The sequence below is a fragment of the Carassius gibelio genome, chromosome A14 (genome assembly GCF_023724105.1).
Source record: "Carassius gibelio isolate Cgi1373 ecotype wild population from Czech Republic chromosome A14, carGib1.2-hapl.c, whole genome shotgun sequence".
Taxonomy (NCBI): domain Eukaryota; kingdom Metazoa; phylum Chordata; class Actinopteri; order Cypriniformes; family Cyprinidae; genus Carassius; species Carassius gibelio.
Window position 1 is genome coordinate 3,723,974 of NC_068384.1, and position 27,050 is coordinate 3,751,023.

At 36.9% G+C, this 27,050-nt stretch overlaps 3 protein-coding genes and 1 long non-coding RNA gene across 9 annotated transcripts in view; 3 read left to right on the plus strand and 1 right to left on the minus strand.

Annotated features, from left to right (window-relative positions):
- LOC128027290 (sorbin and SH3 domain-containing protein 2-like) overlaps nucleotides 1–8,476 on the plus strand; it is a 44,706-nt gene extending 36,230 nt beyond the window's left edge. For 3 of the 5 annotated variants that reach the window (XM_052614747.1, XM_052614750.1, XM_052614748.1), the window contains 7 exons: nucleotides 187–378; nucleotides 2,231–3,073; nucleotides 4,001–4,201; nucleotides 5,025–5,138; nucleotides 6,155–6,204; nucleotides 6,371–6,477; nucleotides 6,716–8,476. In XM_052614747.1, the coding sequence (XP_052470707.1) occupies nucleotides 187–378; nucleotides 2,231–3,073; nucleotides 4,001–4,201; nucleotides 5,025–5,138; nucleotides 6,155–6,204; nucleotides 6,371–6,477; nucleotides 6,716–6,777 (1,569 nt within the window). In that variant the 3' untranslated portion in view covers nucleotides 6,778–8,476. The remainder of the gene's footprint in view (nucleotides 1–186; nucleotides 379–2,230; nucleotides 3,074–4,000; nucleotides 4,202–5,024; nucleotides 5,139–6,154; nucleotides 6,205–6,370; nucleotides 6,478–6,715) is intronic. The other 2 variants (XM_052614749.1, XM_052614751.1) reach the window with 2 other exon arrangements.
- The window catches only part of LOC128027298 (uncharacterized), a 94,162-nt gene extending 85,064 nt beyond the window's left edge, over nucleotides 1–9,098 (plus strand). Inside the window, exon 2 of the long non-coding RNA XR_008186667.1 lies at nucleotides 7,518–9,098. This is a non-coding gene — a long non-coding RNA (uncharacterized LOC128027298). The remainder of the gene's footprint in view (nucleotides 1–7,517) is intronic.
- Nucleotides 9,099–12,860: 3,762 nt separating this feature from the next.
- Nucleotides 12,861–24,070, plus strand: LOC128027295 (PDZ and LIM domain protein 3-like). 2 transcript variants are annotated; one of them, XM_052614758.1, is made up of 8 exons: nucleotides 12,861–13,435; nucleotides 19,102–19,253; nucleotides 19,647–19,731; nucleotides 20,730–20,917; nucleotides 21,650–21,832; nucleotides 22,590–22,717; nucleotides 22,929–23,040; nucleotides 23,191–24,070. In XM_052614758.1, exons 1-8 carry the CDS (start codon nucleotides 13,343–13,345, stop codon nucleotides 23,378–23,380), a joined length of 1,131 nt encoding a protein of 376 aa, XP_052470718.1. In that variant the 5' UTR covers nucleotides 12,861–13,342; the 3' UTR covers nucleotides 23,381–24,070. The 2 variants fall into 2 exon arrangements, with proteins under 2 accessions (XP_052470718.1, XP_052470717.1); XM_052614757.1 differs by lacking the exon at nucleotides 21,650–21,832 and having other exon boundaries at nucleotides 12,866–13,435; nucleotides 23,191–24,064.
- LOC128027076 (UPF0602 protein C4orf47 homolog) lies at nucleotides 14,789–26,727 on the minus strand. The gene is made up of 9 exons (XM_052614390.1): nucleotides 26,526–26,727; nucleotides 26,218–26,357; nucleotides 25,950–25,993; nucleotides 25,447–25,585; nucleotides 25,308–25,383; nucleotides 24,762–24,934; nucleotides 24,537–24,607; nucleotides 16,181–16,214; nucleotides 14,789–15,370 (listed from the first exon to the last, which is right to left on the minus strand). Exons 1-7 carry the CDS (start codon nucleotides 26,700–26,702, stop codon nucleotides 24,556–24,558), a joined length of 801 nt encoding a protein of 266 aa, XP_052470350.1. The 5' UTR covers nucleotides 26,703–26,727; the 3' UTR covers nucleotides 14,789–15,370; nucleotides 16,181–16,214; nucleotides 24,537–24,555.
- Nucleotides 26,728–27,050: the final 323 nt, after the last annotated feature.

Genomic DNA, 27,050 nt, shown 5'->3' on the forward strand with positions numbered 1-27,050 from the left:
AAATTAATAAAGCAACAAGACAAAAAACATCCTCAAAAAATAAAAGATGGAACTTTTGCCTCAACCATCCACGACTTCTCCATATAGTTGTATACATTGTTAATTGGTTATGATGTTGTCATTTTGCACATTCTGATTTCGATGCACCAAATACACCACCTGATATCTTGTGTTTGTGTCTTCCAGGGCGAGCGTGTTGTTCTGTTGCGGCAGGTGGATAAGAACTGGTTCGAGGGCAAAATCCCAGGTACAAACAAACAAGGGATTTTTCCTGTGTCGTATGTGGACATCGTTGAGAAGACTTCAGTACAAAGTACCGGTCAACCTCCTGGGCCCAGTATACCCACCGGCTACTCCAATGACAGGCTGAACAGTAAGGTATGTTTTCATCTTCAATACCACTTAAAATGCACCAAAAAAGAAAAGAAAAACACCTAAAAAAAGTCTCATTTTACTCATGAGGTTTAAATCATGGTGACTATGGATATCTGGATTTCAGGTTAAATACAGTACATACACAAAATATACTCTGATCCAGTTAAGTGACTTTATAATCTTATCTGGGTAAATACTGACTTATACTTTAAATACATGATCCATGCCGACAAACGGTGGCTTTAGAGGCAATAAGCCTCTCATTTATATCATGTTACTCATATTGCCACTATCAGTGCCAACAAGGTGGCAAATATAAAATTAATCCTTTCTCAGATGGCACCTGTCCCAGTACCAAAATAGATCACCTCTGTCATCTTTAGCTTATTGGCTTGTTGTGTAAAATAAGCCTCATTTCATATTTAATGCCCTTGAGTTGTAATTCCATCTAAAGAACAAAGAAGTAAAGGCTTATTCCTTCGCTTACACGAGATGAGTCCAGCAGGATTATATCAGATTGATCACATGTCCTGACAATATCCAGTATAGCTAATTAAAACACGGACATGACCTGCTGCACTATACATGTGCTGCTCGGCTCCTGCTGTTACTGAAAGGGAAGTTTCTGTGAAGGTGAACTTCTGTGACTGGACTGGACTGTTATCATTTCTTAACATTGCAAACATTGTATCAAACACATTTTAACTTTGTACTACAGTACATACATTGACCCCATAAAGAATTTGGACACTTAAGCCACACTTAAAAATATGAATATTATTGCATTAAATAACAAAATATCAAACCAATGTCATTAATAAAAAACAATAGTACAAGCAAACTTTATTTAAAGCACTGGAGCTAGTACGATTTTTTAGGTTGGTAATGTTTATGATCACCAAATGTTTCCTATGTTGAAAATAAATATTTTTGCGGAGAAGAAAGTTCAAAGGAAGTATGAATCTTTTGTGACAATATGAAAGTCGATCAATTAAATATGCACCGACCGCAAACGTGAACAGTAGTGTATTATTAAAATGAAAACGTATTTTGACACCTTTTGGTTGTCAATTATTAGTCAAAGTTTTATACATGTTTAAACATGGCTTAAGAATAAAAACATTTTGGAGACAATGTAAATTCAAAATACACACAATCAGAACAGACAGAAACTGTCATACTAGGTCATGTTTGTCCAATATCTTTTCATTTCACAGGAGATGAAAGTCCTTGAAAAGCCCCCGGGTAGATTGTATTGTGAGGACAGGATACTCTTATTGCTGGTTTATAGATGACCTCTTAGTGGCCTTGTTGTTGTTTCCACCTCACAGATCAATACAGACAGCAAGTGTGACAGCATATTCTTCCTTGTAGCTCATGACTTTTGTCTTAGGCATGTTTTCCCACATACTTCACCTGCAAAGCCTTTACAATAATTTGAATATGTGACTGGATAAAGCTTTCACAGTGACAGAGTATCTGCTGTGTGGCTCTGTACAAATGAATTTCTTTTGATAATGGCCATAAATTATGTGAAATCTAATAAACATGATGTGTGGATTCTCTATATATCTAAACAGTAATGAATCTATGCATAACAGAATCCAAACCCCACACTCTAGCTATAAACTGATCAAATCATCTGGAATCAGTCAGATTTACGGAATAAAAAGTTTTGTTTTTGTACCATGGTTTTCCAGGTGGGATTTTCTTGTAACTATGCAGAATGCTTTTTCATCTCTATCTTCCTGTCACTTTAATTATCTTTTCCATCAGTTCTCTTAATTTCCTTTGTATATAAACTCTATCACTTTTTTCTTACTCTCATCTTTCCTTTGTACTTCTTTCTCTTAAGTCATCATCTGTACGTACCCACTTCAGCTCTCCATCCCCATCTGTCCGTCCACTCTCCTCATCCTCTCCCAGTCCACAGAGAGCCGCACACCTTCAGGCCATCACCAGCGAGTGGTTGGCCCTTACTCTGGGTCTGTCTCCTTCAGGAACCCCTGCCCCCACACCTCCTCCCTTCCCTTCCAATTTCCAGCCGTACTATGAAGTATTGGATTCTGCCATCTCATCTTCTCCCGCCTCCTCCATGCTGGGCTGCTCTCCGGCCCTCACACCCCGCACCTTCTCCACTCCTGCGCTCAAAGAGGGTCACTTCATTCCCATCACCTCCCCAAAGTCCTACATGTCCCCTGATCCCAGCCCTTACCTCACCTCTGCCTCCTTCACTCCTTCGCCCACCTCACCCATATTTGACTCCAGCCCCAGGTCTAGCAGTGCCATAGAGATCCTCTCCAGCCAAAAAGCAGATTTAGCTGAGAAAGAACTGCAGTTGTTTTCAGATAGCAAAGACCTCCACAAACCAGACGGGACAGGCCCCGCTAAATTGCACAGTCCTAATGACTTGGTTGTTTTAGAGGCACACAAATCCCCATTGGACTTTCTTCCACCTAAAGACCCTGAAGATGATCTGTGTGAGGAGTTAGTGTCAATTATCAAGGCCAGCCAATCAAATGGCACGTTCAAAAAAGAGGAGGGATTTTATCGCCAGGAACCAGATATAACAGAAAAGCTTCCCAGACTGTTTATAGAGGAGGAGCCGAATGAGGACAGAAGCTTCTTAAATGAACCATTGACATCAAAAACATTTACTCCAGTCCAACCTGCCCATAGTGAGGGGTCAGATATCGAGGTAGTGCTCGCTGTGTCGTCATACTGCCCAAATGAACAGCCAAAATAGATTTTCGTACAGGAGAAGTGTGTCATTTTTTTCATTTCTAAATAATGTTCATTACTAAATAATGTAAAGGTTAAATTCAGTCTTTTTGGAGAAAGCTATAGAAAATGGGCAAAGTACTTAGGTTTTTATTTTTATTGGTCATTATTTTTGCTAATTCCTGACTAAAGTTTAGTCAAAATAGGAAACTGAAAATAAAGTTTAGTTATCAGTTAATTTAATTTAACAGTCAACATTCAAGTTGTATATAAGGATGTTTTTGTATCAGTTGTGGCTGTAAAAAACTTGTTTCTTTTCTTTTTTTTATCACAGATGTATTCATTAAATAATAAAGACAATAGAGTAAAAGGAATAAATAATATTGTGCATATATTTAGCCAAAATGCTGTTTCTGGCTTACTAACAAGCTATTGAATGGCTTTCCTGATGGAAATGTAATGTTCTATGACATCATTTTGTCTTTCCACTCAGAATTAAAAGTAACACATACAGTAGTTCACTACAAAATTATGTTTTGTGAAGCTTTTAGTCATCAATAAAAAGAAAACAGCATAGACGAAAAAGATATTGGCTCATCAAAATGGAGATTGATTAAAAAGTAGAAATCAATATTGCCAATCCAGCACTATCGTCCACCTCAGTTAACAAAAAATGAATAAAATAATAATAATAATTTTGACTGAAACAAATGAAGGGTGATGCTGCATTTTGACTGTAAATATTTTCAGTTTCCAAAATTCCAATGCATCTCTCATTTTTGGAATTCTGCTTGAAGTTAACAGAACAAAAAATGACACACTTCACCTTTAAATTCTGAAGCATCTCTAGAGGATGATGAATGTATTTATTTGGCATGCATAACTGTTTTTATCTCCACACCAGCAGGGTGAAGTTTCCCAGAATGCCTCTCCACGTCTCTCTCCCCTGTCCTCACAGATGTCATTGCCGTCCACACTGCCCTCATCGGCTAAATACTCTCCCCCTTCCCCGCACTCCACCCCCCCTCTTCCCGGGGTTTCACAGTCGCCCCCTCCCTCTGCAAAACTGTTCTCTCGACAGGACCTCCGCTCCCCAAAGGCCAAGGTAAAGACAAGGTTCTTGTTAGTGACTGTACTAGTGCTCATGATCCTCCACCCTTCCCCCTAGTCTTACCACTTCATAATACAGACACTAACATTCCCTATTAAAGATAACGTAATGTCATCTCTGCAGTATGCGTTTCCTTGAGAGATTTTCTGCACCAAAGTGTGCACACTTTAAAAATGAAAAACAGAACTATCTAGTTCATATGTCTGACATATGGTACAGTCAATTATAACAGTTATACAGGGAGCTAGAATCATAAATTATTAGTAAGTCATAGACATATTTAAATCACCCAACCCCACAAACCAAGTCGTATAAAGAATATTCACTCACTCATGTTAATCCATTTTTGTATAAATATATTATCACTCTACCATTTGTTTAGAAAGAGAACAGTGATTTTTTAAATATTATTACAATTTAAAGGAGCTCCTTTTTGTTCTTTTAAAACTTATTTTTTTCTGTGATGCCAAGCTGAATTTTCAGTCTTAAGTGTCACATGATCCTTCAGAAATCACTCTACTATGCTGATTTACATTTTAATAAATTTTTTATGTTCGTAGATTTTTTGGGGTGAATAGAAAGCTCAAAAGAACAGCATTTACTTAAGATTCAGATTGTTTGTTACAGTGTTTGACACTTTACTTTTACTTTTGATCAAATTAATGCACTTTTGCTAAATAAAATAATTTATTTATTTAAAGAATAACAACATACTGAACGAACTCTCTTGAATGGTAGTGTATATTTTGGTAAATTGTGTTTATTTATGACTGCACATAACATTCATATCATCTTCTCTCGGCTCTGGTTCTTTCAGTCTGTGTTAAGGCGTGACGTTGTGGTTGTTGGTAAGCCTCCTCGTAGCCCTGTGATGTCTAGGAGGTCCTGCGGATCGCCTGTTAGAGGTCAAAACTTTTCACCATCTCATAGGGTAGGGAGTATGTGCACCTTGTGTGGAAATGGCATAGCTGACTCTAGGGAAATTCAGTTTTCTGTCTTTTCAGTGTATCCCTGCACAAGGCATAATGTCATTCACTGAATTTGACCCGGGAATTCACTGTTTTGAGTGCAATTCTTTCCATTTTTGCTGCTACAGCTGGATATAATGATATTAGGAATGATACAATATACTGCCATATATTTGTGTCAGCGTATGGTCACGTGATGCTTCCGTACGCAGTATCATTCCATCAGTAAAGTATGGGGGAATGCTGAGACTTAACACTATGGCCTTGACTGTCCGTGTGCATTAGTGCATTTTGTGGTAGAGAAAATAACATTTAAGTCCTAACATCGTTTTAGAGTGATAACATTTTGTTTGGTCTGCATGCTGGAAGTGTCTCTGGAAATGGTTTTCCTGCATGTCCATGACTTCCTGGATCAGTGGATTTCTGCTGTTTTTGTGTTTTTTGGCTGAAAGCTGCTGAGAAGATTGGCTTGTTGATACAGTATTGGTTTAAGCAATGTATAGAGTGTTTGGATTACTCGTGGGACTGTCCCAATGATCTTTCCTGTGTACACAGCTTAAACAAGGTGTACCCCCTTAGGGCCAGGCAAGCAGCCTATTCCCCACATGTCCTTCCAAACAAGGGGACTACAGTCCTCGTTTTCAGGATTTAAGGCATTTCCCGACTGTTTCTAAATCCACCAATCAGACATGTTTTAGAAAATATGTTGTTTGATGGTTTAGAAAGCCGTAACTTGAGCCCCGGGGGTCCTGGACTTCACACGTATTTGAAAAAAAGTTCAATTTCTTTTTTTTTGTAAACACCTTTAGGCAGGTTTGATCATGTACATAGTTCAGATACACAGCTGATCCAGGTCTGGCCTCAGGTTTGCATCAATGGTTCTCCATGAGCACTGTGGAACTCTCAGTATCAGATGGATATAGAGCAGAAAGAGAGATGGAAACATTTAAATGACCTTTCCTGTTTTCTCTCTTTTCAGTCCCAAAGACAAGCATATGTTCATGATCCGCTTCAAGGTACAGGGGAACCGTAAGTATTTCAAATCTTTTTCTGTTTCACCAATCCATGCATTTAAAGTAGATCACTGTTTTCTGCTAACATTATTCTATTGTGGGAACTGGTCAGTATTACAAGACCCAATTCTGTAATATAACCTAATTTAGAAAGCACACTTAAATAGCCTTTCCTCTCGCAGATTTCAAGCCCTGTTTAACTACATGCCACGAAATGAAGATGAGCTGGAACTGAAGGAGGGCGACGTTGTTGACGTCATGGAGAAATGTGATGATGGATGGTTTGTGGGTAAGACAGATTTTCATCAGGTTGCTGTTACTACGCAATGAGTGTTTTAGGGATGTTCATATATTTGCCACTAGCTGGTGCTATTCTCCAACCCAAAAAATACTGTCAACACTGTCATGGTTCAAACAAGCCCATGGATGTTTGGAGAGATAAATATTGAAATATATACTTTAACATATATACTATATGATATTTTTTACCATACAAAGTTGGACTCATTCCATATTAAATTTTTTAGGAACGTGCAGGAGAACCAAGTTTTTTGGAACCTTTCCTGGGAACTATGTGAAGCAGCAATAAATGGACTTTTCCAGTACACATCTCTGATGGTCCAACATCTACTGAAGAGAGATAGACAATGTCAACTACAGCTTCCTGCTGGAATTAACATGACATGTTCCAGTCATCAACCTGTGGAAAGTAATGGAACTGATGAAAAGGCCTTTATGTCATTTGGTTCAAATATGCTGATAATTACATTCTGAAACCATTACATTAATTAAAACATTCTGTTGCCTACATTTTTCCTCATAGCTGAAAAAAAAGAGTTTCCTTGCCTTCTAGTTAAGATGAAGAATTTCAACATAATGAGTAATCAAGTGCCCTACTTATTTGTACATTTCTTAAAGCTGCAGTAGGTAACTTTTGTAAAAATATATTTTTTACATATTTGTTAAACCTGTCATTTTGTCCTGACAGTAGAATATGAGACAGATAATCTGTGAAAAAATCAAGCTCCTCTGGCTCCTCCCAGTGGTCCTATTGCCATTTGCAGAAAGCCATGCGCTCCCGGTAAAAAACAACCAATCAGAGCTGCGGTCCGTAACTTTGTTTGTGTTCAAAATGCAGAAAAATGTATAGAATAAGCGAATACACCATGAATCCATTTTCCAAACCGTGTTTTTAGCTTGTCCTGAATCACTAGGGTGCACCTATAATAAGTGTTTATATTCAGACTATTTTAGATTGCTTCGGGGGTACCGCGGCGGAGTAACCCAGTACCTTTGTAATTCTTCATAGACATAAACAGAGAGAAGTAGTTCCGGCTACAATGTTCTTCCGCAAGACGCAAGCAGCTCTGTTTATTAACCGCTAGAGCGTCAAAAGTTACCTACCGCAGCTTTAAGAGGCACATTTTCTTTCATTGGAAGGATGAAATACAGTAGGTGAGGAATGATCTACTGATGGTGCCCCTTGTACACTGGACCTGATGTCTGATCTGATCTAGATTGTATAGACGCAACAGTATTGCGGTGTCATGTTTGTGTCAGGCAGTGGATATTACAGAAGAACATTCCTGCCAGCATGCATCTTTTTAGTATGTTATTAACTCTCTGGTTCAGAAGAATGACCTCCGGTTCTTTAGGGCTCTATGTTCTTCCTCCAAACATTCCTTTGAGCATTTGAAGGATTTTACAGATAAGAGAAAAATATTTTTGATATTTTTCAATCTAAAGAGATAACGTTTTTGAGATTGCAATATCCCTAACAAAAAGCAACAAAATGGCCATGTTAACTGTAGTAAACGGACTCCGATTAATGTCTCTACTGCCTATAAGAAATATTTCGGTGTCCTTGCACATCGCTTATGGTTTACACACTGTAATCTATTTATTGCCAATAAGAGTAGCACATGATGTCCTAATAACTAATCTGCAATTGGCAGCCATGTATTTTGTATGTCGCCTTCTGATTGGTTCAATTTGAGTGAGGAAATGTATGTAAAAATCTATTTTTGTTCATTTGATCATTCAGCAAATGTTTTTTCATTATGATATACTTAATATATTGTTAATTGTTCACGTTCTATGCCTGATCTGTTCAGCACAATGATTACACTCATATTCAATTTAAAATATGCAGCGTTTCAATTTTCCTGAGAGACTATGACTAACAGTTTTATTCCAGTCAGTAAAGCAAGAAATGTAAATGTGTCAGTCAGTAGAAACATGAACCAATAATATATGTAATTTAGGCAATATTATACCTCATTGAATTATGCAGTCTCTGTGTCTGTCAATGTGCTTAATGTAGCAGTAACATCCAGCACATGCTGTTTCATAAAGAACTGCTCATCAGTGCAAATGTAATATTGTACCAGTATGAGAATTATTAACAACATGCTGCTCTGGTTTAAGAGATGCATATGGTGGTACTAGACTTTATCTGGATCTGCGAACCATCAAGACCACCAGAGACCTTCATCGTGGTTTAGTTAGGAGTTGGCAGACAGTCTTCCGTTCTTAAGCACTGATCAGAAGTAAAGTAAACTGTGCTGTTCCTGGTGCATAACTTTACCACATGCAATTGATGTAATGACGTGGATATTTGTTATATTTAATAATGCACGATTCAGGAATAAATGTTTATAAAGTAAAGAGCACTGTGATATGTTCAGTCAATTATAACTGAACATTGACTGAACATTATGTTTGGTGCCAGAGTGTTGATGGGTTCTGATTGGATAAAAAATGGCAATTGCTCTAATATAATTGATTAAGATAGAGAGAATAACGTCACTGAATTATATAATGGAACGACAAGACATAAACCATTGCTGCTGCTTGAATCAACATGTCCACCCATTGATTAATAAACAAAAAGTGTCTGATTAGACTCTCTACATGGTCAAAGCAATCATTGATTTTATATACTTTTTTTTTGTCTTTTCTTTCTCTGTGGAATAGTGCATAAATGAATTCTGTCATTTCTAATGTTTTCGTCAGACTATGCTCTCAATGGGATTCACAGTCTCCATAGAGGTATAGGATAATTGTGCCATCCTGGATGTTTCCTTCTGCTAGCAATCTAGTCCCTGCAGACCATCCAGTCTATAAACAGCCACATTGTCCCTCCTGCTGCCATGGCGACACAGTAAACAGAGGGACAGTGGAGAGCCGACCTGAGTTTCTGTCCCAGAGAAAGAACCAAAGCCATCCAAGAGGCAGGGGTTTCTGTCTAGACTGTGATTTCTCCACATTTGTTTTTAAAGGAGCAAATTCTCACATGCTCTTTTATGCTCTTGATAAATATATCTGGGAACAGAGCGCAAACCCCGGTTAACATCCATGCCAATCTGCTCAAAGTTAAAGGCACAGTTCGCCCAAAATCATCATGTACTCACTCTGATGTTGTTCCAAGCCCCTTGACTTTTGGAACAACACGAGTTGAGTAAATTACAGAATTAAAATTTTTGGACGACCCGTGCCCTTTCATTACTAGAGATTACATGATTTGACAGCTTAGGATAGAGAAAGACTTCCTGGTGTTAAAGAGCCACACAGATGGGAAATCAAAAATTACCTGTATTACAGTGTATGATGTAGCTGTCCATCAGTGTAAACAATGTGCAAAGTAATTAAACCAAAAAGTACACGATTTATAAAGTTATTGGCTTCTAAAGTAAGGAGTCGACTCTGAATCGCTGAAACGAGTCGTTATAGATTTCAAATCTCTTGCCCATCTCTATGTACGTCACTAGGAGCACTTTGCATAATAATCTCCGCCTACCGTCTTGGGAGAAACGTAACTCTGACCCCCCCCCCCCCCACACACACACACACAGACGCTCTGTTTGGTGTGATAGCATCATGTCGAGGAGACAGTGTGTTTTTAATTGTAAAGGCAAGTTTGTTTTATTTTCACTGCCAAAGAATGAAGATCAGAAGAACCAATGGCTAAAATTCAGTAAAAGGCTGGATTTTCAAAGCGTTTGGCCATAAAAGAGGGTTCATTACCAACTTTATTTAGACCAACAAGCATCTCCGAATCACAACGCGAAGTATGATTATGAAGTTAAGTGTTTGTTTTCTCCCGAGCGTCTTATCAGTATGTGTGCTGTCTGCAGCCTTTATCTGTGCTGATCTTCATTTCCAAACACGTCATTAAAATGAAGTGTAACAAGTGCTGCTAACAGACATTCTGTGATAAAGTAATCCATATGAAAACAACGCAATGTCCGTTTTTCACGTCTCCCTTCACTATATCTAATGTGACCACGCCCCCGCGCTGAACGCGCTATTCAGATTCAAACTGAAGCACGCGGCTTGAATACACCCACACAGAAGAAAAAGCAGCAAGACTGTTCAAGTTTTTTATTTTACTGTTTGCTTCGCGATGAGAGGAATAAGACATAATTCACACCAAAAAAGATGCTAACGCATTGTTTACCATGAAGTTGTGTGCGGAACAACCAATCAAACCTGACTATGTTAGTTGACCAATCAGAACACAGAATGCTACCGAAAGGTGGGGTTTAAGGAAACTGAATCTTTTGAACAGCTTTGCGCGAACCGTTTGGGGATCTCTGAGAATTGAGGTTAATTTTAAAAAGATATTTTGACAAAATGACAATGTTTTTTTAACCTTGGATGGATTTAAACATATTGTACAGGACTTATAAACAGTGATAGGAAGCTTAGAATTTTCATCTTACTGGCTCTTTAAGGTTTCCTATGTTTGATGTAGCTCAGGCCATGACAAACAGCTCATCCCTGGCTCACCAAACAAGGAGCTGTTGAAGCCTACAATACAAGTGCTCTCAAGCTAGAATGTTTGGCTTTCAAACTAAGAGCACAGTGCTGCAGTGCCATGAAGAACACAGTATACACTCCTCTCTGTGTAGTTACTGAAACTTTACATTGGAAACAAGTATCACATGCACGTTACTAGGTCTTTCCAGTGTTTGTATGTCACACATATAGTTCATAAACAGACAAAAGCAATGCTACCCTCTTACTATAGGTTAGAGTGGGGGAAAACTCAGCCCCCCCCCCCCATTGTTTTTCCTAAAATAACAACTAGATAAAGTCAAGATAATTTGTTTTTGTTGTAACTATGGCCTACAATAAGATGAAAACTCTAGACATTTTTCATAATAGCTTTATAATTGATGTAATTGTAAATAAAACTATGATAACTATTCTGGACACATTTAATTTTTGTTTCACAGAAAAAGAAAAAAAAAAGTCCTTAAGGAGGCATAAAAATACTTCAACATTTCTAAATCAAAATGTTAGGTTTAATTCTTTCTAATTTGTTTGTTATTAATAGTGAGATGATTTCATTTCTGAGAAGGTTACTACAATGCCTGCTAATATACTATATTAGTGCTATATTTAGTTACCACACGAAAGTATTTGTACACTAAAAGGGATACTCCACTCCAAAATAACAATTTTGTCAATAATCACTTACCCCCATGTTGTTCCAAACCTGTAAAAGCTTTGTTTGTCTTTGGAACACAATTTAAGATATTTTGATGAAAACAGGGAGGCTTGTGACTGTCCCATAGACTGCCAAGTAAAATACACTGTCAAGGTCCAAAAAAATATGAAAAGCATTGTCAGAATAATCCATCTGCCATCAGTGGTTCAACCGTAGCGTTATGAAGCAACAAGAATACTTTTTGGACGCGATATCAAAAAGTCACCATAGTGGCATTTTGGAAAATATGAGCTGAACGCAGGTAGTGTATGCTCTTCTGAAAATACTTTGATTGGTCTTCCAAAAGAGGAAACAACTAGTAATCAGTGGTTAAATTGTATTTCCAACACTGTTCCAGAACAGTTCAACCCAGATATTCAGATGTGTTTTTTAACCTTAAACTGCATAACACATTTCATTACACCAAATACACAAAATAATGTTCTTTTTAGCTACATCATATGACCCCTTTAACGCGCTTCAAACAAACGAATCAAATCTCAGTATGCACAATGTGAACTCTGGAAGGTGAATATGAATTACTGAATTTTTAATTATGAAAATGTGTGTGAAATGTTTTGAATTGAAATACTGACAGCTTATATAAACAACTGTTAAAAATGCAAGCCATGAAAATACAAGGTGTAAAAATGCAAGCACTGTTAATACAATGGATTATTTTTTTCAGTTAATGCAATTCAACATGCTTTTTTTTTTTTTACAAAGACATTTGTCATTATTTAAAATCACCTGACATAACTGGTTCAACAGTAATGGCAAAAAAAAAAAAAAAGTGAAGTTAGTTTCGGAGAAAAGGGTGGTCAGATGTTTCATCCTTTAATGCAATGACATTCATACATTTTAAAGCATGTTTTATCTGTCCACAACTGTTTTTTGGAGCCACTTTATGTATAATGTAACTATGTGACATCTACACACTAGGCTAGGTCAATTACTTATTATTATTATTATTTTTTTTATTATTATTATTATTAAATGCAATCCATGCAGTTTTCAGTGTTCCCTTATGTGGCTGTGTAATTGAAATTGTTTACATTCCCGAGAGGAGATGTTTAAAAGAGCAACACATGCTTTGTTGATATGAAAATATGATGTTCTGTTATTGTGCTCTGTAAACAGTTTGTAATCTGCTCATCAGCAGCAAGGGCTCTGACTCAACACTCAGCCTCAACTTCATGATGGAGGAGTCTACTCCTCTCAGTCAGGCACAGGTGTCTGGCCGGCGGTTAGGAAAGAAAAGTCTAGACAGCGCACAGGGTGATGACAGAGCAAAGGGAGTCACTGGTGGATGATTTTAGTTATCAAACCGCTAAGACTTATGAGAAAAGAGGATTAATCATAAAGGGCGTAAGGTTGGATCTGAAAGAGGTGGGGAGAGAGTTTGACCCCTCAGGATCTCAGTCAACCCCTATGACCTCAGAGGGGTGTGGCATCCAGGCATCATCTTTCTTTCATTCACTCTCCTAACCCCACATGCATGCTTAAAAGAGACTCAGAGACAGGAACTGGCTTCCAGTCGTGGTTGGGTGAGTCATTCATCCAGGGTAGAAGTGAGATCTCTCACCAGTAAAAAAGAGATTGAACTGAGGAAGCAAGTTCAACTTTTGAGAAAGAGGAGGCTGAAGAAAACAAGACAGATATGCCAAAGAACGTGGTGCTGGATGGGCCAGCCCCTTGGGGATTTCGGCTTTCAGGAGGCAAAGATTTTAACCAGCCGCTGACCATAACTCGGGTAAGTGAATGCCTTTGGCTAAAGTCTGCTGCTTCACACATTCCACTCAGAGATAAAGATGCTTTTGATGTGCTGGCTAACACTGCCGTGGGCATGAGAAACCAGTGGGGTGGATCACAAAATAACATTCCCAGGACCTCACTTTAGACATAACTGAGGAGTACTGTGAGAAAAAATATTTTTAGAGCCACAAGTTCGAACTGACATTCATTTTTAGAAACATCTGTGGTTGTCAGGCAATCATTTCCCAATAGAGCCTAGTTATAATTACCTAGTTTTTATCCTCATGCCATTGTGATTTACTCTAGTATTGCAATTTAAGAAATTAATGTTGTATTCACCAAGGATGCATTATATTTATTAAAAGTAAAAGACGTTACAATTGTTTTATTAAAAATAAATGCTGTTCTTTTGAACTTTGATAATCGTGAAATAAATATACCGTATCATGTTTTCCATAGAAACAGTAGGCATAACGACTTCAAACTTCAAATTATAAAAATAAATATTTCTTGAGCGTCAAATTAACATATAATGATTTCTGAAGAATCATGTGACACTGAAAACTGGAGTAATGATGCTGAGAATTCAGATTTACCATCACAAGAATAAATTGCATTTTAAAATTGGATAAATTGGATAAATATTTCACAATATTACTGCTTTTACTGTATTTTTCAAATGTAGCCTTAGTGAGCAAAAGAGACTTCTTTCAATAAACCTCTTCAAAAAAAATCTTACCAGCCCCAAACTTTTGAATAGTGTTTTATAATTTGAATATTATTGAATTAATATTCAGACGTCTAACGCTGTAATTAATTAGCCAAACTGATCATATTATACTTCCTCCTATTGCATCATGGTGTTTGTGAATTTGAAAACACAGATTATTCACAGCTCATCGGAGTCATAAATGTGGTTATGTATTATGGCTGTACCTAAAAGTGTATATTACGTGTCGTGAACTTTTGGGCATTTTCTCTTCCAGTTACTAACAAGTTCACAAAAAGTCAGGGACAGACACTCTCTCTCTCTCTCTCTCTCTCTCTCACACACACATGCACACACGCACTCACACACACACACACACACACACACACACACACACACACACACACACACACACACACACACACACAGGCTTCGGAGAGGACACCTGTTGTCTGAATGAATCGCAAAGCTCTTAGTCCAATAATATTTTAAACAGCTGATGAAGTCTGAACATTTGGGGTAAAAGAAGAGGTCAAAGGTTAACTGAGCACTTGGTGATGTGTGAGATGAACTTGACAATCTCTTTAATTTAAGCAATCATTTCAGCACCATCTCAAACCTCATATCCTCTCATAAATAAAATTGACTAATACTTATATATGGTGGTGAAAGTGCCCCATTTCAAAGATAAAGTTATTCTGAACTGAATAAGAGGCATGTTAGATTTATGCTCAGCAACTACAAAGTTTGTGCATTTTGGTGAAGGCTAAGACGGTCCTAAGGCGCCACCTGACTAAAACTGAAAACTGCCTCCTCTAACTAATTCGGTATGTTACCTACATATATCATTAGTGGAATGCCAGTTCTGACATTCTCCATAAATTGTGGAAAAAACACAGCAGAGAACGGACAGGTCGTCATAAAAAGATACTTCCCATACTCACTGATTAGAAGCATAAGAGCAGGTCTTACAAAATATGAATTGTCCTAACAGAAAATAGGTGTTACCACATTACAGTGATTTACTGGTATCAGATGGTATAATAGTATTTTGATGATTGCCTTATTAATATACAATGATACATCAAGATTCTTCCAAGAATACTGTGGTATTTACTAACAATTAACATGTCTAGAAAGTATATTTTTCTGCTGCAGCACTGGTTTTGGCCACAGTATGGAAATTGGAACCTCCAGGTGTACAACGTAGACTTGAAGTCTCATCTGAAAAGAATGATGTCATTCTTAAATTAAACCAGGTTTATTTAACATTCCTAGCTAATGACTTCCTTGCAGAATCCAAGTAAAATGAGACTGGATGTGATTTCAAACTAAAACGATAATATCCACTCAAACATAAATGAAATGGATTAGAATTAGCATTTCATAGTTTGGTGTATGCCTGTGCCAGAACCTTAAAGCTACATACAGTGGGTAGAGAAAAGTTGAAGTTGCATTGAGTAAATAGAGCTGGATAAAACAAAAACTCAGGCTACAAAGCAACAAACTTTGATTATTTTAAAAGGGGTGATTCTTTTCTGTATATTTCATCTTTAAGCAGACAAATACTGATGACTAATGCAGAATGTGTGTGGTTTCTTTGTAAAAGAAACTGTCTGTAATCATAGACTAATTGATGCCAGCAAGGTGGCTCTTTTCTCATACTATGAGCCCTGATGTTCTTATTTCAGTAACATTAGTCTCCATCGATGCGTGCATGCCAGCACAGATGGGGCTTTTTATGAGAAGCAAAATCAGACCATCTTAATTATACTGTTGAATTAAAAATGTAAATGACTGTTATATATCTAAATCCAGTCACTGAGCAGACACCTTTAACAAATCATTCATTTCAGTTCAGACAGTTCTTGGGTTTAGTGCTTTGCTCAAGGGCATGACGAGGGTAGTTTATGGTTGAGTGTCAACCTTGAGCTTTATCCACTTCTCCCAAAGAATGACAATTCTGTTATTTACTCAACCTCATGTCAGGTTTCTTTATGTTAGCAGAATATATAACAATTTAAATTTACTTACCTTATGTTGTTCCAAACCCATATGATTTTCTTTCCTGTATGGAACACAAAAGAAGATACTTTGAAAAGTTCAGAAGGTTCAAAGCAGTGATGTCATGGAAAAACTATTTTTGGTTCCCCACAAAACCTTTCAGTTTACACTTCTTTTTTTCTGTTCCAATTATTTTTTTTTTGAGTCAAGAACTATTTTAGTATTCTAAAAAAAAAATCATTTTTCAAGACTGTTTTGTGCATTGAAATGTTTCATGGATGTTAAAGGTTATTTATGGAACCGTAGATGGCAACAAAGAACCTTTATTTTTAAGAGCGCATAATAAAAGTCAATGAGATCTGATGATGTTTTGGACCCAGTTGATTTTCAGTGTATGGACATAACACTTCAAACATGCTTCAGAATATCATGTTTTTTTTGGGGGGTTTTTTTTTCACAGAAGAAAGAAAATCATGCAGGTCTGGAACAACACCAGGACAAATAAATGTGAACTTTTAGGGGAACTATCCCTTGATTTATTCTGCCTGATAATGTCTAATTGTTCAGCGTGCCCTTACATGCTTCTCTTGTGGGTTTGCGTGTCACTTGGGGATTTTTTTCTGCACAGGTTATGCATAGCTTACAAACCCCCAATTGTTATATTCATGTTTCTGTTTATACTGACAATCGGATACATATCACTCAATGGATTCATATCAGTTCATAGCTGCTTTTGTTTCAATCTACTAAACAGAGCGGCTTTGTTGGTGAGCCAAACACATCCCTCATTTTCTTAAATAGTGCCAAGGGAACAGTCTCCTTTTTATTGTGTCCATTCTGAGACATTTGGATGCTTATTTCTTTGCAGTAACCCTCGATTTCTACAGTCGCCCCATAATGGATGTCTACAGGGGAAATAAGGCCTAGTTTTCATTTGCTGAATTAAATACAGCCAGGCATCAGTGTCACTTATATGAAGTCATATAAATGTATTTTGAGATGTATTCGCTCTAGAAGATACAGGTGGACAAATGTGATTTTGGTGTGTACACAAAGTGAGAAAGGCACTAGGAAATGAGATATTAAAGTGTGTCTGTTATTTGACAGGAACAGAGATGCTAGCTTCGTAAGTCAATAATTGATACATTAGGAATAAAACATCACAAAACTTAATTTTTGATTAGTAATATACATTGCTAAGAACTTCATTTAGACTTAAAGGCTTTTTTCCTCAATATTTTCTCTCTCTTTTTTTTTTTTTTTTTGCACACTCAGATTACAGATATTCAAATAGTTGTATCTCAGCCAAATATTGTTCTATCCTAACAAATCATACACAAATGGAAAGCTGATCTTAATTCAAAATCTTAATTTAGAAAAATTGACCCTAATGACTGGTTTTGTGGTCCAGGCACACAAATCGTAATGACATTAAACACTGATGATAGAAAACTAAAACCCTCTGGTCTTAGATAACTGGCATGACTTGACCTGGTATAAATCTTCCTCTCTTGAGAGGTGGACTTAACTAGAAGAAAGTCAGCTGTTGGGATATAAAGTAATAGAGCAGCTGAGTCAGAACACAGGTAGAACGAGGCCTGCACACAGGATGAGGTGATGAGATAAATGACTAGGGGGATGAAGAGAATACCCAAGAAAATGAGCCCAGCAGTGATGAGAGGAATAAGGGATGATGTCAGACTTCATTAATGAAAAAGAGGATGATGGAAAGAGAGGCCAGAGAAACACCGGGCGGCAGGCTGAATGCCAGAGCAGTCAGATCATCAACCACCAATAGACCTGACTCTGCTCCCCCGGAGGATGATACCCGGCCATGACTGACACATCCACAACGTGCTATTTTTAGTCCACTTCTAAACCACAGAGGGTCAACAGATTGTTTCTACCCCTGTCACTTTCTGTTTATGTCTAAACTGCTCCATAGCTTGCTGCACACTTGTAGTGACTTTGAAAGAAGGCTCCTAAGAATCTGATTCTTTTTATTTATTTTTTTATTTTTTTCAAATCTTTGCTAAATCTATAAACAAGCTGAAGCATATTAAGCACGTAACTATTCACAACTTTTATCCAAAGTAACTTAGATCACAATTAGTCCTATTTTAGCCACCTTTGGCTTGATTGGCCTGCATACTAAACCACTCTCATTTACACTGAATGTCATTGAGGGCCATTCACATAGAATGCTTATTTTTGTTTAAAAAACCCAAGATGCTGGGCAATGGAATTAAAAACTTTTAACATGAGTGCTGTGGTTTTGGAAATCATCGCTCATGAGTGAGATTCTGAAAAAGACGGATATCTGTCTAATGCATATTCACATTGAAAACCAATGGAAAAGCAACACAGTCAAATTCAAAAAATGCCTTCTATGTGAACAGCCTGTAAGCATTTTCACAGATTTAAAACTAAAGTGTAAGAAAGAATTTCTTTGTATTTATGGTGGCTTCTTATGGTTTTGAAATCTTTATACTTTTGAGAAAAGCTTAAATACTCTAAAAACACGTAGTAAAACCATCAAAATAAAAAAGAAATGAGAACGAAAACACACACACAAACATTATACTTACACCTTAAATACATAAGTACAAGATTTTTTTAAGGAAAATTATTTTGTTATTTTATTATTTATTTATCTTTTGAATTAGATTTATATTTTCAGTTTTTATTTTACTGCGTTTTAGTAATTGTAATTGCTTTTGTCATTTCTATATCATTTTAATTAATCTTTACTAGTTTAATTTTAGTAATTTTACTACTTCACCTTAAACTTGTTTCAGTTATTTCAAAGTTTATATTTTTCATTTTTTTATATCTATATTTTATTTCAGCTTTATTTCAGTTATGTATATAGAAAACCATGCTTATTATAAAAGGTGTATTCAAGTCATTGTATATGCATGGCCTTTATCAAGTCTGGTTCTTGTTTTCAGGTGACACCAGGCAGTAAGGCATCTCGGGTCAACCTGTGTCCAGGAGACATCATCCTGGCCATCCAGGGAGCGTCCACTAACAGTATGACTCACGCTGAGGCTCAGAACAAGATCAAAGCCTCCAACAATCAGCTTTTCCTCAAGATAGAGAGGTACCATGAGCTTTTCTCATTATAGGATAGTGTTACAAACAGGATTAAGAGTCCTTCAACAACTTTATATCACATTCTCTCACCTCCTTTTAAAGTTGCAGCCAGAGGGAGGACTGTAAGAATTTGCCTTTACCCACTGCTATGAAAGTGTCCATCAGTACCCCCAGAGCCTTATTTACAACAACGATGAATGTGTCCTTCCTCTGTGATTAATACCCTCCCGATAAACCATCTGGCTTGTACATGCCAGTCTGTTGACGTTACTTTACTAGCTAGAAGTGGTCATGGCCCTGGTGCACAGTAATGACCCCCCTTAGTGCTCTTTGATCTTTTTTATGATTTCACAGGAGGCGATTACCTCGTGTCTTACTGTGTGCATTAAATGTGTTGCAGGCCAGAAACTAAATTGTGGTCACCTCTGGTTATAGAAGAAGGGAAAGTGAACCCATTCAAAATCAATTTGGAGGCAAAGAAGCAAGTAAGTGTAATAGAAGAGAACAACAAATGCACAGCTCTTTATTTTTTATCTGCTAATAATATGCAGCAAGAAAATGTATATTATTTAAAAAAAAAAAAAAAAAAAAACAACAACACTAGAGTGCACGAGGCATGTTAAAGGGAAACTTTCACCCCAAAATCAAAATCCTCTCATCATTTACTTAAAAGCGTAAAAGCAATAAGAGTCCATATTATGCTGATGGATGAGATGATACTTTAAAAATCCCTCAAAAAAACACTGTTGTGTTTGTTTTGAGAGCTTTTTAAAGCATTAGCCTATCCATTTGCATTATACTGACTCACAGAGATGGATTCTTTTTCTAAAAAATGTTTGTTAATGATAAGAGAATTTTCATTTTTGGGTGGAGTATCTCTTCAGAAATTGTGCAAAGCTGCCAAGTTTTGTTTGATCTGTCCTTGTCCAACACAATACGTTTATACGAAGAGTTAACTATGGAAATTTGCTTAAGATACTGGATCTTCTGCAGTGAATGGGTGCCGTCAGAATGAGAGTTCAAACAGCTGATTAAAAAAAATAAAAATTCACAATGAATCCACCTGATACCAGTGCCTTTTTGTAATAAAAATAAGAGAGACGCATATTTCTCTCCTGATTCAGTTTTTGTTTTTCCCCACTGTAAACAATATTATGGAAAGAGGACTTAGCTTGAAAGAAATGGGTTGAAGTTAAAAGAGTGAATTGACTGGAGTCGTGTGGATTACGTTAGGATTATCCTCTGCAGAGGATCCATTGGTGAGCAAGTGTTGCAACAAAGAAAGTAAGAAAAGTGAAGAAAAGTAAAGTAAAGAATGTTTCTCAATGGAAACATTGGAAAAACAATAAGATAGTTTAGTTTTGAGTTAGTTATGTTGCATCTTCAGGTAATAAAAAGTCATATCTGTAGAAGCTGGCATGCAAATGTGGTGTTTGTGTGGGGCTTTGAGTATGAAGTGTGTATGTCTGTCCTACACACGCAGGAGTGTAAATCTATTGGCACAGGTCACAACAGAAGAGCACAGCCTTTTGTGGCTGCTGCCAGTCTGGATGACAAAACGCAGGTGGTGAGCTCCACCTACAACACTCCCATAGGACTCTACTCTCAAGATAACATCCAGGACGCCCTGAAAGGACAGATCCGGGGACTGGTGCATGAAAAGCCTGAGGGGTGAGTGCCAACATGGATCACCCCAATCATATGGACTATGAAACTTCTCTCTGCTCGCTGTCGACCGGCTGCCCACTCACCACTAACACACACACTGATCCTCCAGAAGTCCTCACAAGTGTTCCAGCAGCCTAAGCATTTGGATAGAAAATTATGATAGAAAGAAGTAATGGCAATTGGGTTCTGTTAGAGATAAGAATGGGCGACCCCTTATCTTATACTTTTGAACTAGTATATTATAGCAGAACACATATTCACATTTGAACCTGCAGTGTTGGATCTTGGAGGACTTCTGCTCCTATTCATACTTCTGATCTATTCATATCTTCATATCTTATGTCTTACAGGACATTGATTACTTCGAACACCAGTTTAATGTCAAATAAAAGCCCTTCACATCTGCAAGCCAAGAGAGGTCATTAGACAAAAGCATCCTTACATGAAGTCAAATATGGTCACTTAATCACAGTAGAATTTGTACTTTTTTTTATATTAATTTTTTTTATATTCAATTTTTTTTTTACATTCATGCATTCGTACAGCTTAAAACAAATTTGCTGATTATAAAGCAACAGCCAAGTATATACTGAAGCTCTATGTACATCTCTAACTCCTCCTTCCATTCTTTTCTGTCTTATTTATCATTTTCTGTGTCCTCTGTGGCCCTTTTGATTTGATTGCTTCCTGGTTCGGTTCACCTAGCTATTATAAACTGACCTTACACAACTCCAGTGACAGCACATCCCAGACGCTGATCAAAAATGTAGCTCAAATGTCTGGCACCCCATCGGCTGGGTCCAAGGCAGCTCCTTCTACACAGTATAACTTCCCCATTGCATTATACTCAGCAGACAATATCTCAGATACACTGCAGCAGGCTAAGATGTCATCTGTAGTCAGGCAGGCATGGCCCAGGTATCCAGAGCTTTGTTTCCATACAGTAAGCACAGCTATATTAAAGACCTGACAGATTAAAAAAACAGGGCTCCTACAGATGGAAAAATACTTTGGGGGTAAATAGGAAACTATTGCAAATGTGCACTTTTAAAAATAAAGGTCTTCAATGGCTTCGGTGGTTCCAGATCCAGACATTCATGGAAACTTTCCATCGGACTGAAGGTTCTTTCGATTTTTTAAATGTTCTTCAAACTAAGAAAAAAAGGATCTTTTCAACAGTTCCATGAATGCTCTTTGCGAACCCAAAATAGTTATTTCATCATTATAAAAATAAAAAATAAAAAAAACTTTTGGAACCTTTCTTTTCAAGAATGCAGGACTGGAAAAATCACTGAAATAAAATTAATCAAATGTAAGTAATAGAAACTTTTACAGGTTTATGGTCAATATGCTATGAAACAGAATGAAATACAATAAAAAAGCTACCATAAAAGGCTATAGGGCAAGGCACATATGTAATAGCATTTAATGTAAAAAAAAAAACAAAAAAAGGGTGGCGGGGGGTGGGGGTTAATAAATTAATGTTAAAATAAAAAACTGCACACACTATTGACTTAAAATAGTAGTTAAAGTCAAATTATGATTTAGACAGTTCAAACAACTCAAACTGTGGTAATGGACAGCATGTCAGCACTGTCAAACTTTTATATAACACAACATTATGTTTTCTCTTAACGGACAAACATTCTGGGCTTCTGCCTTTATCCGTTTTCAGCCCTAAATCCCTGAAGTCTATTGAAGACTCTCATGTGTACCGTATGCTCCAGGAGAACCAAGAGCAGCCACATCAACCACGTCAGTCTGGATCTTTCAAGGCCCTGCAAGACTATGTGGAGAGTGATGGTGAGCTGCCCTTATCTGTTATTTGGGGCAATTCTGACTTCATGAGACAGAAATTACAGCTTGCTGCACTGATAAAGATGTCAGTTTAAAATTCAGCTAATTTTCTGGTGAACTACAAGTGCACTGGTAGAGTAATAGTTTTGCAGGCTCTATTTAACTTAAGCATTTCACATTGGCGAGGTGGATCTGAGACACTTTATTCCTTTGACAGGCACAAGGCCCATGGTGACTAGAAGTGTAAAAGCCCCAGTGACAAAAACCCAAGCCAGCATATCCTCACTGCAGAAGCTGCCTCTCTGTGATAAATGTGGCACTGGCATTGTGTGAGTACAGCATTCAGCATAAGACCATAGATTGTGTCTTCTTTGAGAATATAGTATCAGTTTTTATGAAATGAATGTTCTACGCTGAATAGTTTTCATGCATTTTAACAACTTCATTAAATGAAAGTTTTTCTCACAATTGGCTCACAGTGGACCGGTGGTGAAAGCTCGGGACAAGTACCGCCATCCAGCCTGTTTCGTGTGCTCAGACTGTGGCTTGAATTTGAAGCAGAAGGGCTACTTTTACGTGGAGGGACAGATGTACTGTGAAGCCCATGCTCGAATGCGAATGAACCCACCTAAGGGACATGATCTAGTTACTGTATATCCTACTGCTTAGAGGGATGGACAGTCGAAAATAGACAACTTGTATTGTTTGCGTTTATTGCTTCTTGATATTCCATTATTAATTTCTTCATTTTAGTTTATAAAGGGAAATACAATGCCAATTTAAATTCATAAACACCTGGTATTAACACATTTTTAGTGATCGAATCATTACTACATTACTGTTTACACGTGGTTTTTAGCATGCATTAGGCATTGCTTCACTGTGGTTCAGGATGGATTGATTTAAATGCAATGTGGTCGCGTGTTTCTGACTACCCCAGTATGGTTCACTGATACAATTTCAAAACATTTTAAAACACACAAAGCACTCTGAGCACTGAAAACTTGTGATCTGATCATAAAAAAATGGACGTTAATGCCAGGTGTAAAAGGGATTTATAATCTCAAAACGCTTTCTTAAGGCCTTAATCTAGTTCTTGTTGCAAAGTTGTTCGTCAACTCATTTCTCAGATATTAGCCTTCTGTACAGAGAAAATCCTAAATTTAGACACAAACTAATCCCTTTAGGTTTCAGTTATTCTCAAAATATGAAAGAAGGGGAATTTTGTTCTTAATAGAATTTAAATATGCCATCATCTATGAATTGTACAACGTATTTAGTAATACACACAAATCGTCAATCGGTGGGTTGTCACAAAAAAAAAAAAAAAAAAAAAAAAAAAAAAAAAAAAAAAAAAAAATCAATGCAATCAGTTTCCCAGTACAATAATTTTTTTTCTCTTTGTTTATTTCTATGAATATTATTGTTTTTTTGTTGTTTTTTTCAATTCTCATGTTTCTAAATGAACCTAAAGTCATAGTTCAAACTAAATAGAAAACTCTGTTGTCATATGCTCAACTATCCCTTTAAGGCCACTTTTACATACAGTTATATAAAAGGTTTTAACCATAACAAAAAAGAGAATGACATAAATGCGGTAAAAACTTGGCCAACACCTTGCTGGTTAAACACAATATGTATTTTTAATGCTTAACTAAAAACTGGTTTTAGACAAAGGTGTTGTTTTCATTTTTTTTCTGGTGTAGTATTAAGTATAATATATCTTAAAAGAGTTTATCTTTATCAATTAAGATAATTATATAAATTCAATTAAAAATTGCAACTCTTTGATCTAAAAACCAATATATAACATTCATTTATTCACCTGAAGACATCACAAGTTCTCAATATGCCATCACAGAGGGGATTCGATTATAGTTTGTGGAACTCACAGCCCTGTAAAATAAAGAAAGTCACATTACTGTGAACCTGCAGTGTCTTTGCCTGTAGAACATATTGAGCAACTGATATTACTGATTATTGTGCAAACATTAAGCACTGTTTGGAGTGTAATATGAGTTTTGGTGCTAGTTCCTGGAGCCCAGCTTACTTTTTGATGTTGAGACTGATGATGATCTTGACAGGTGTGCTCTTTAGACCAGGGGAGAGGTGAAATATTTTGACTTCCTTATTCGTCATTGCTGAATTGGTCTTTTTGGTACCATGGGGTTCTGCAAAGTAGGTGGGGTAGCAACCAAATGTTCCTGCTTTCATGCCTCCAGTCTGCACAAAAAAGATGGCACAAACTGTTCCAAGATGGAAACTTAATACAACTCTTTCCATATGCACTTCTTGAACATTTTTAAACTGTGTATGGTCTCCTTTATGTACCTTTTTACATGGCGCACTTGTAAGGATTGCTGTTAAAGCATTCAACTGGATGAAGGTTCAAACGAAATGCTCCATATTTTAGCATAGATTTGTTTGCCATGATCTCACGATGGTAAACAAGTTATCTCTCTCATTAGAAAAAGAGAACACATTAATCTGCTTGCATAGAATTATACTGTCAGGTACTCAGAGGACGCCTTATCTTGATTAAAACAAGGACCTGGGAGTCGGATTGAAAATCTCATTTATGTAGACCTAAAAATACCTTTAGCATTTCCTTGGCTCTGTCATAGGGGTCTGAGGAATGGGACACCATCTTGGAGAGGGTGATGTCAGGATAGCTATTATTGTGCAAGGACAATACGTCTGACAGCAAAACCACAGAAACTTGCACATCTGCTTACCTGTAACCACTTCCCTTCTTGGGTGGACTTGTGTAAGAGTTTTTTCCAGGTGATTTGTTTGGTTTCCTTGGATTCTGTAGGGCACTTATTGCTTGAATGGGGCCTTTCAAATGTCCCATAATAGCTTCCCACTTCACATCTAAAAATCAGAGAAAACTATTAAGCAACTGTAGGGACAGTTTCAGGAACAATTGGAAAAACTGTAATCTTCATGGCAAACATCTAAATAGTTTTGTGATTAGCAGCCTCAATGGTTCACTCAAGCTATTATTCCTCTGGGTTTGTGTTTTTTTTTTTTTTTTTTGCATTTGATGCTTTGAACTATTGCAACCTGGTGAAATCCTTGTTTTCAAAATCTTGTTTCCAGCTCAACAAACATCATTAAAAAGCACAAAGCATGTTTCTTTCTCAAAAAAAAAAAAAAAAAAAATCTAGGTTCTGGGGTATTTTTCATGTCTTCAGACTTTCATAGACCTTGACAACCAATGCCTACTGTACTGTACCTCTCCCTAATGAAATATCCTTGATCAGGTGCAACTTTGTTCTCCTTGCACCAGTACACTAGTCAATAGTTTTGAAACACCTTATAAACGAAAATTGTGTCATCATTTACTTAATTATTATTTATTTTTTTAAAGGAGAAATTAATATTGTCTACAGTCATGTGTCAGTCAAAGAAAGAAGGACTCACTTTTTTATCTCTCTGTTACTGGAAAGAAAGTCTTTGTTCTTTTTGGCTCGTTGTATCCTATACTGTCTTTCTATTTTGGCAGGGTCTGTGAGCGCCTCTCTCTCTCAAATATCCTCTTAAACTGTGTTTCGAAGTATTCCGCAGGGAGTGCGCTCTTTGATTTAACTCCTCCTGATAGCATCTGTTTGTTCTTGTATGTGGAGTCATTAAATGGGCCTTTCTGTGACAAATAAAGAGCGTTAGATGGACGTTAAAAGTTTAGCAAAATTATTCACTTTTCATTTTCAATATTATGCAGGGGGCAGGGCTAGTTGTCACATTATCCTGTGTGTATATTGTACTGTACATGTTTATCCAGTCACACAAGTGCTAATTGTCTCTAGCAGAGATTTAAACCTATGTTGGCTGCAAACGTTCTATATTTAAAGGCTATAAAAAGCGTATATTTGTCCCCTATTGATATGTATCCCAATTCTTTAAAGATGCCAATCCGCTCCATGACATGGCATTTTCTTTGCAGCACTTGTTGAAAAAAGCTGTAATATAGAGAGTTCATGACGACCATCACGCTATAATTCCTTTAAACTCTAAATCCAGTGTGCATTATATATTCTTGCACTAATAAATTTAGCTCCATACAAACCTCCAATTATATAACGCCTTGTGGTAAACACTCAGTTATTTGAAATAACTCCACTGTTGTGTTGTTCGTGTAGGTTGTGAAGTTCGAGTCCAGCAGGTCAGTTACTCAGTAAGCTAGACTGTCAGAGTCATTTTTATTAGTCAAATAGCCCCCAAACCAATAGTTTCATATGATTTGACAGTATATTTGAACAAATACCAAAAATCTAAAAGGTGTGCATTATAGCTGGCACCTAGATGAAGACTTTATAGTTGCTCTTAAGATTTTAAT

Excerpts from the sequence above, each read along its gene's own strand:
- LOC128027076 (XM_052614390.1), bottom strand. The coding sequence starts at position 26,702 with ATGGTCGTCATGAACTCTCTATATTACAGCTTTTTTCAACAAGTGCTG. Across the intron at positions 25,586-25,949 it reads GGATATTTCATTAGGGAGAG|ATGTGAAGTGGGAAGCTATT; the intron begins GTACAGTACAGT and ends TCTGATTTTTAG. Across the intron at positions 24,608-24,761 it reads ATCAGTCTCAACATCAAAAA|GGCTGTGAGTTCCACAAACT; the intron begins GTAAGCTGGGCT and ends TTTATTTTACAG.
- LOC128027295 (XM_052614758.1), top strand. The coding sequence starts at position 13,343 with ATGCCAAAGAACGTGGTGCTGGATGGGCCAGCCCCTTGGGGATTTCGG. Across the intron at positions 20,918-21,649 it reads GTGCATGAAAAGCCTGAGGG|TGACAGCACATCCCAGACGC; the intron begins GTGAGTGCCAAC and ends ACACAACTCCAG. Across the intron at positions 22,718-22,928 it reads AGACTATGTGGAGAGTGATG|GCACAAGGCCCATGGTGACT; the intron begins GTGAGCTGCCCT and ends TTCCTTTGACAG.